This window comes from Buceros rhinoceros, unplaced genomic scaffold, assembly GCF_000710305.1.
Source record: "Buceros rhinoceros silvestris isolate BGI_N320 unplaced genomic scaffold, ASM71030v1 scaffold9946, whole genome shotgun sequence".
Classification (NCBI taxonomy): Eukaryota; Metazoa; Chordata; class Aves; order Bucerotiformes; family Bucerotidae; genus Buceros; species Buceros rhinoceros.
The window spans coordinates 53,772-62,804 of NW_010415797.1; the positions used below are offsets into that span (position 1 = coordinate 53,772).

Here is a 9,033-nt window from a genome sequence, read left to right on the forward strand (position 1 = left end):
AAAGAGTGCAGAATAAGGTAATAGGGTACGGTACTGAGATGAACTGTATATAAACGAGAAGAACCATTCAGACCTGGTCATCCACTGCCCATCTAGTCCGGCCTTTTTTTTCATTCTCTCACCAGAAAGCTCATCTGGGGGCTGAAATAATGAGAGCCAGCAGCTCCAGCGCCCTTTGACTTCCAGACGAGAAAGTCAGAAGCGCCCGACCCATGACATCAAACACATTGTAAAACACTTGGGCAGAAGACCCAAAGCCTCAGGAGCACCACGTGTCCCACGGGAAGGAGGGCATTGCCAGTGGCATCGGTGCTGGCACCAGAAGGCAACTGTTAAGGCAAAAATGCCCTCCTGAGCCTGGAAGTTATCCTTGCATCACACTATGTGCCTGGGCAGCTGCTTCTGCCTGGTGAGATCTCTTTCTGTCAGAGCTGGAGGCCTGGGGCAGACCTTTTCTGATCCTAAATCTCACAGGAAATCCCAAGCATTTAAGAAATTTCTGAGAAGCACTAGGGGCAGCAGAGTCCCTCGCTTGCATCTCTTGGAGACAAGAGCATCCTATAAAGCCAAATTATCCACCCGAGGAGAATAGATTTTCCCAAGCTTCTGCAGCCAGTTTTCTGAAGCATGAAAATTAATTAAAAACAATAGAAACACAATGTGATAATCACAGAATAATCAAGTATCTTTCAAACCAGCTGTTGGGGACATCACCTAATCCAACACACAAAAGCTCACATCATAAACCTGAATTTCTAAAGGAGATTACTGTCGTCCCCAAATCTTCCCCAAAGCCCTTCTCTGTATCTTTTCCACCAAAGCTGGTCCTCCCTAGTCAAAGGGGACCAAATTTTGAGGTCTTACCAGTGGCTTCTGTGAGGAAGGACTGCCTCCCTGTCTCTAGAAAAAATGCTGTGCGTGATGCATCTTGCAACCTCCTTAGTGTCTTTGCAGCTCTCTCCTGCACTCCTGCCTGCTCCTCAAAATGCCCCTTCGCACCCCAGTGGCTCTCTCTTCCAAACGATAAGCAGTGTTAGCCTCAGGAGAGGCTCCTCTCTCAAACCCATTTCTTTTCCCTGCTTAGCTGATTCTCCACCCACCTCTTATTTCTTGTATTAATCTTCCTCTTCTTCACTGCACACAAACACTTCCTGTGAGATGCAAGACACTATCCTTAACTCTAGGTGGACTAGGTCTGCTGCACCTTCGCACGGTCCCTTGGCAACACAGGATGTTATTTCGTAGAAAGGATATGTTAAGCCAGCCTCACAAAATTAATTGATTAATTAAAACTTAAGTTTCACCCTGATTTTGGTTTACCTGTGTGTCCTTGATCACTCCTCTAAAACCTGTTCTCAGAGCACATTGCGATGCCTGCACCACTGACCTCCCCAGTTTAGCAAGAGGACTTATATTTGCTCTAGCTGCAAAGGATGTCACAGGACATCATGACACACCTCATGGACAGCCCTGGGAGCCCCCTGTGCCACCGTGGGGTGTGGCATAGGACCCTCCGGGCATTCCCCATGGGTGTACAGAACCAGAGCGAGTTAAATAAACGCCGTTCTCTATTTTTCCGTAAGAATCACGTGCAATTAGGAGGGGGTTTCTCTTTGTTTCTGAAAGTTGTTCATTAATGCAGCACCAAGCATCAGACTAGTAAGGTTAATTAAAAAAGAAGTGGAATATCTTAACATACCATTTTGGGAGATGTTCTGTAAGTCTCTGTGATTACAGCGGTTTCTCCTGCGTAAACGTAGATAGAGAGAGTCTGTCCAGCCTCTGAAATAAATAGAGAAAATGCAGGCTCCAAACTGATCTGGTACTGATGAAAACACGGCTGATATTAAAAATGAAGTGGGCTTTCATCTCCGAACAACTCTGTGCCCCATTTATGTATATACTTCTACTTTCATATTTCTTTTTGTGGTCATAAATCTTTTCCTTCTTGAAGAGGGTGGACTAAAATGGAAGCCAAAATATCCTCTCAGAAATTATAAATTGATGGAGAGTTTCTATGAAATTATTTAATCCAGGATGCTTTTATCCTGGTCGTTCAGATAAGGTGTTTAAAAACCTTTTTGTAATAAACACATCATTTATCAAAACAATCCTGTCGCTTGCTCACTAATTGACTTTTCAATTGGAACAGTAAATAAAAGAAAAGGAATATTGGCAGGGCATTAATTTCCCAATGCCATCAACCTTGGGTGGATTGACCTGAAAACAGGTTATGCTTGACTGTGATTAGTTCTCTCTTTCTTTGCACTGTTGAGAAAAACAAAAAATGCAAATGAAAAGGGCAACAGCCTAAAGGGAAGCTGATGAGAAGACCACGCTCCCAGCCACAAACACATGGTCATCTCTATCTGGGCTGCTGATTTTGTGTTTGAACTTCAGACACCCGAGGACTCAGATAACTTAAATACCACGGCTTAAGAAGAGCAAAACTGGATGACTGCAGAGCAGCAGAAGATAACGGTAAGTTTTGAAACCAGCAATAAAAAGCAACTACCTACACAAAACCACGCGATAACATCAAGCAGTCACGGCTACACAAGAAACACCCGAGCTCCTTGGTTTTCGGCATAGCAGGCATGCTATTTGCTCCAGGAGGAGCAAATATTAGCTACAAAGCGATGTCCCTGACCACCCCTCGTGGGGACGGGACAGATTGGCACGGATCACATCACTTTGTGTCTCGCGGAGTACATGGGAGCCTCCCGCTGCCACACTTAGTCATTGTGGTGTGGGATTTTGACCTGCTTCTCTTAGAAACACCTTATCCCAACCAGTTCTTCTTTTTTTTTTTTAATTCCAGATGTGGAAGAGATTAAAAAAGAGATTGAAAACTGAACACTGAGCCAAGGTCTATTGCCGACAACTTCAGGGTCACCACTAAGCTCTCATCACTTGTGAACTTCAGATTCTTTGAGGCCCAGTTAAACAGTGTGTATTGAGTAGCTGGACTTTGTAATAGGTTTTAAAAGGTCAGTTTTGCTGTTGACTCCAAAAGAGGCAGCTGATAGATCTTCTCTGTTGGCTGTCAAGCAGTACAGCGTTCACTGTGTGAGGGTAGCTGGGACGGGGAGCCTGGTTTTCTCACAGGGAGAGAAAAGGAAGCAAAAAGTACGAGTGTATGGTGCAAAAGATTTTTTTTTCCTGGAAAAGAATATATTCTGCCAACTCTTTCAGTCTGCTGGGAGAGCCTCTTTAGGCTTGACTCATGCTTGGTTTGACATTTCACTGTATTCATGATCTATCCTAGACATAAAATGCAACAATTATCTGAAACTCAGGCCAGACCAGGTGCTGTTGACGACTGTACCCTTCAGTTCTGGCAGGAATCAAGGGCCTCTTAATGCTGGCCAGAAAGTTGGAGTTTTTTCAACTTCACAGTTAAACCTACGCGTGTTTTCTTTGTGTTCAGACTTTGTTTTCTTTCCCTTCTGCCAGACACTTGTTTTTTTCCATCTATCCCTGCATCCTTCCTCATCCACGTGGAATTCCTCATCCTTCCTCATTCCTCACGGCCCAATGTAACACAGCGAATTAAGTCACAGGTGCAGGAAACAGGAAGAAAAAGGGAAGAAGAAAAAAAGTAAGAGAAGGAAAATGTTGATTTTTGTTCATGACAGCAATGCTCCTCTTTTCCCTGCCCCAGAATTTTGAAAAAAAAAAAAAAAAATCAGGTTTGTCTTTTATTTCTTTGGGTTTTTTTCTCCTTCTAAACTCCTATTTGACCTAAAACCCACCATGAATTTCAGGAAAGCGGGGCTAGAGTTTTGTCCATTGTCCATATATTTAATATAGGCGTTTAAAAATCCCTCGATCCAGTGGATCTTGATTTTAGAACAAGCAGAAGCAGAACTGATGAGCATTTTTATCTGTCCTGTCAAGCACTGAGAGGTTTCTTCTTGCTGTGCTTTGAGGGACCTTGAGACTCGCCTCGACTTGGCCTCCCTGCCTGTTGGCTTACCCGATGGTGGAGTTCAGAAATCCAGTGATCTCTGAGAACTGGGGCCAGTCAAGCTCATTGCTGAAAGCCACTGGGAGATTAGCAAACGATTTCTGAAAGAGAAATTTTTAAATCAATGCAAAGACAAAAAATCCTTTCAGCAAACTCGAGCACTTCTTAGCTGGAGTGTTAGCCGGACAGCAGCAGTTGTGGCTGTAGATATACTGGTAATTATTTATGCATATACTTAAAAAATTGAGTCTCGGATGATGGGCGTATCAGGAGATGCAGGAAAGAAAAGCAGAAGCGATATCTGAATTTAATTTCCTGGCACCCTTTAATTCTGCAAGAACCCAAAAGTCCTCCTGAGCACAGACAGGGACCAGGGTAAAAACCCACATGATCTGCCACAGCCTTCGACACAAATAGATGGAACCTTTACCCTCCTCTGCTTTTGCTGGTGTTGGTCCCTAACTCTTCTTTTTAAGGGACTGCCTCTGTGCAAGCCTCTGTGCAGATGCAAGCCCCGTAGCACGTTCAAAACACAGTGCCCTGTTCGCTTCCACGTTGATTTCTGAATGTGTCAAAACTCACGAAAGGCGAGAAAAACAGCCTCGAGAAATTGTGCCACCTCAGAAGGACAAAAACCTGGAGTAAATTTTCAGCTTCTCCTAGCCCGGGATACGCTTGCGAAGAGAAATGCATAAATCCAGCGTGCTCATACTGAAAAGCTGCTCATCAAAAAAGTAATAACCAAAAGAAGGTCAAAACATAAAATCAGAGGACTTACAGGCTGGTTTAATCCATGTAATTTATTAGCTTCATTTTCTTTCCAAGCAATTGTGGGGTTTCCTTAACCCCATGCTGCCATAAACTGCAAGCGGGTGGTAATTCCTTCTCCAGGAAGGTCAGAGGTAAGTGAGGAGCCACAGAAGAGCTAAATCTTGTGATCCCCACCAAGTCCTCATTGCCGGAAAACGGTCAGTTAGGTGAACGGGAGCTATGCTCGAATATATGCCTACGGGTTTGGACTGTAAGAGGATGGGGGAGGCAAAGGGAAAGGCGAGGAGAGGCGAGAAAAGGGGGGTTGTGGGGGGGAAGAAATCCTGAAGCCAATCTCCGAGCAGCCTAATGCACAACAGATGCCAGTTTAAAGCATGTAACAGCGTATTTGACCTACTTATAGCAGATCTGCTTTAGTCACCAAGGTGAAAATGGGTCTGGTTTAATTATCTTTCAGTTTGTTCTCACTCATATATATGTGTGTGTGTGTGTATGTATGTCCTTGAGTGCATCTGTTTATACACACACGTATATATATATATATAATTTTTAAGACTGGAGGGAACTTCCAAATCAGCCTCCCTCAAATCTGATAGTTTTGTGTGCAAACAAGCACTTAATCCAAATCCAAGCCCACATCCACAGCTAGAAGCAGAAGGGGAGGGGTGCAGCCTGGTTTGACCGTTTGCAGTGTTTGCGTCCTCGGAGCAAATTAAAGGTGAAATAGTCACTTAGAACAAATCATAGATATGGACTCTAATAAGTCACTTATTAGAGTCTAAAAAGAGCCCAGAAGTGATTAAATATTTTTAAAACAAATCCTTTTATGACCAATTCTTTTATTATTTCCTGTTTGCACTCCAAAATAATATTTTCGTGGGACAAGTTCCAGTAATTTTTTAACTGGAATTTTTTGCCTGCAAACTTAGCTTAAATATGAACCAGCCAGAACTTAATTGAGTTGCAAATTGGTTTGGAAAGGACCATTTGAGCCCAGAATTACAGCTGCATTTGAAAACTGTATATATATTTAGCACCAACACTGTCCCAGCAAAGCACTTCAAGCCAGGCTTTTGAAGATGTTGCAGGATCAAAGGGTAACGTGAGGAGTTAATGTGAATTTCAGAAGAATGCGAGACCTTGAACTCTGCAGGGAGGTGGTTTGGTCTAACAGACTGTGTTTCACTAGTCTCAGATGCAAACGTGTCCCGCTCTAGAGGTGGATCTCTGTTGAGTTTTAGCGTAAAACTCTTCCGAGCGCAGCCTCGTTTAAATACCATTCTCTACGTTATTCTGGCTGGGAAACCCTGCTTCAGCCTACGTGCCAGATTTTAGCAGAGAATGATGAGAAAGTTCCTCCAGCCTAGCTTCAAATGCCATATTTTAGCCCCAAATGCTCTAGATGATGGCTCTGATTTCAAAGGAACGTCCTCAACTCCTGGATGCGAACTGCCTTGATGTAAGTCTCCCCGAATCCTCCCGCTTCTCTTGCACCGCGCAGCCAAAGCCGTGGTTGATGCTAACACACACCGAGCTGCACTGGACCAAGCTAGCGTAAATGGAAGAAGGTTCAGGGTTGCTGTGGCAGGAGATTTTCAAAATCAGGGTGCAAAGGAGTGTTGGAAAGCGAAGGCTCATAGGAGCCTTTAGAAATGGCAGAAATCCCGAAAGCACTAAAGTATCCCATAGTTTGAAGGGGAATTGAATATTTGGTTTTATAGTGGCTTTAACCATGTTCCAATCCTTGTGACAGCGTGAAGTACTGCAGTTTCTTATTCCAAGTACACAAATTAGAGCTCCTGAGGAAAGCACAGCCTGTCTTTTAAAAACTGCGTATGGCATTTCCACTCTGTAAAGCTGCAAGGGACACAGGTTTGAAATTAGCAATTATTACCTTATGAATTAATTACTACCTTATTTACCCCCAAATGCAGCCTCCTAGACATCAAAATACTGTCCGGGAGAAGCTTGACTGGCTTTAGAGGGAAGCTACAGAATGTTTTAAATAAGATTTTCACAGATCAAACTCCTGTTTTTTCCAGTGGTGCCAAAGTCGGTGGGATAAGTGTCCAAGACATCCTGAACCCGCATTTAAAAACACGCTGAATTACTTTAATAGGAAATATGGAGTATGAAACAGCTACTGTGATGAAACCGGAGGACCCCTCGAGTCTGTGGGCAAATAGGTATTTAGTGGATTACAGATAGATATGGGATTTGTTTTTCTTTCTATTCAGCATGAAATAGACATCCAAGAGTTTTAAAATGCATCTTCCTGGAAAGGGTTTAATTTCCAGCGCATTTATAAATACAGGGTATTTATCTCCAGATAAAATGCTCTCTAAAATGAGATTTAAAAGCAAGCTTCTATCTCAGACATATAAGAGAAAAATGCTTCATTTAGTAACTGTTTGGAAGTCAATTGTAAGCAGATGGACGGAGCAGCAGGAGCACAATATCCATCGCTAGACACACACCACTGTTTCCAACATTAGCTTTCTGCACAAACCATCCACCTCAAAAAAAACCAGCATTTCTTCTGCTTTGCTAAACCTTATCAAGTGCACGTCTACTCCATTACACTTCATTTTCAGTGTCTGCATTTTCAGGTCAAAGGAAAGAACATTCAGCTCAGTTCTTGCTGAACCTTCTGAAAAAAGATAAGCCTGGCAAACCCAAACCGTGTTGACAAGCAGAAAGCCAAAAAGAAGGTGACTTTTCCCATTCCTACAGCTGCACAATTCTCTTCCTGCAATTGCACTCTGGGTGTTGGTGGGTTTACTGGAGCGATGGCAGCTTTTGGACAGAGCCGCATGCCTGGCTGCCTCTGCAGGAACAGGCAGGCTGGTACCCTCAGTGATGGTCCCAACCTCATTTTCTCTGTGTTGCTGCACCTCAGCTAGATCCTCGTAGGGTAAACTTTGGGACTCACCAGTACCACGTTGGTCAGAAACTTCAAATCAACATACCTGCGACCTCCCCTAGTGCCACAAAGGGTGGGGTGGGGGGTTTTGTTTTATTGGGTTTGGGTCTTTTTTTTTAATTGGAGAAATAACACGCCTGAGCTACAGCTTGTGTCCACCTTGTGAAGGACACTTTCTACACCAGGTAGTGTCTCCGTATGCTTTGTGGGAAGAACATACTCTAAGAGGGATGATAACTGTATTTGTGGCTGGGTCCTAGGTAAAGGCTTTGGAAATAGCATTGGAAAACCCGAGTCTCCACTGATACAGCACATGGTGACAGATTAAATGGGCCGGGAGTGCCCGCGAGCTGCATCAGTGAGGGCAGGCTGGCCCTTGGGTGCTTGCAAGTTCCTCCCCTCCCGCCCCCACAACAGCCTCCTCGATAAATGCAGGAACATGATTAAGGTCTCTGCATTCAGCCAGTTTTGAGAAAAGGGAGACCAGGAAGGCACTAGGAGACTTGTTATGGGACAAGCGAACGATGAAATGTGATGCATCCCTTGACACGGGATGTATGACAGAAGCAGGACCCCCCGCACTGGATTACACGGGGGCTTATCGCTCTGTGAGAGGCCAATGCTAAGAGGGCAGTTCCTGGTTAGACTGGGAAATCCAAAATCCACTGTATAACATCTTCCCAACAATGGTCAAGATGATGGCGTGGACATCCGAATTCCAAAGCGGCTCAGCCCAAATACCCATCTGGTCACTCATGTGCTAATCATCCCGTTACCCAAACGACATCCTGAGCCTGCTTCAGTGAGGAAATTTCTCGTTCACATTGTCTTTCTTCCCTCACTCATCATTACTTCTCCTTTGCATCGTAGATTATGTGCAGCATAATCAGGGAAAGCAACCACTCTGCAGAGCCTCTTGACTAAACCTCTCAGCATCTCTCCTGAAAAATTATTTCCTCACTTAATTTAAACCAGGAATTAACAGATGCCACTGGTGTGGTGCTGATGATTATCAGAAGGGCCCACGGCATTGTTACCAAGTGTAACTGCTACTTCACACTTGTGTATATAAACACTTCTATATGCGGAGGTGTATAGGGATTAACATACATAAGAAATAGGTGAAATATATAAAGTATGTAAAATACGTACACAAAACCACAGAAAAATGTTGAAGTAGTAAGATAATACATTAAATAATTCTACATTAACAGGCACACAGATTTTCCCTTGTACACATGATAAAAGTCCTGGATGGGTTGGTGGGGTGAAAGTCCTATTTGAAGTTTCATATAGAGGGCTGAAATCCCCTTGAAATGGAAATTAAACCTTTGAACTGGCTGTAGCATTGACTGTAGGGAACACCATT

The 9,033-nt window shown here is 43.7% G+C and overlaps 1 protein-coding gene across 1 annotated transcript in view; it reads right to left on the reverse strand.

The window, feature by feature from the left end:
• AOAH (acyloxyacyl hydrolase (neutrophil)) overlaps positions 1–9,033 on the reverse strand; it is a 72,073-nt gene that overhangs the window by 25,226 nt on the left and 37,814 nt on the right. The window contains exons 12-13 of the mRNA XM_010137547.1: positions 3,980–4,071; positions 1,700–1,782 (exon numbers count right to left, since the gene is read on the reverse strand). Coding sequence (XP_010135849.1) covers positions 1,700–1,782; positions 3,980–4,071 — 175 coding nt within the window. The remainder of the gene's footprint in view (positions 1–1,699; positions 1,783–3,979; positions 4,072–9,033) is intronic.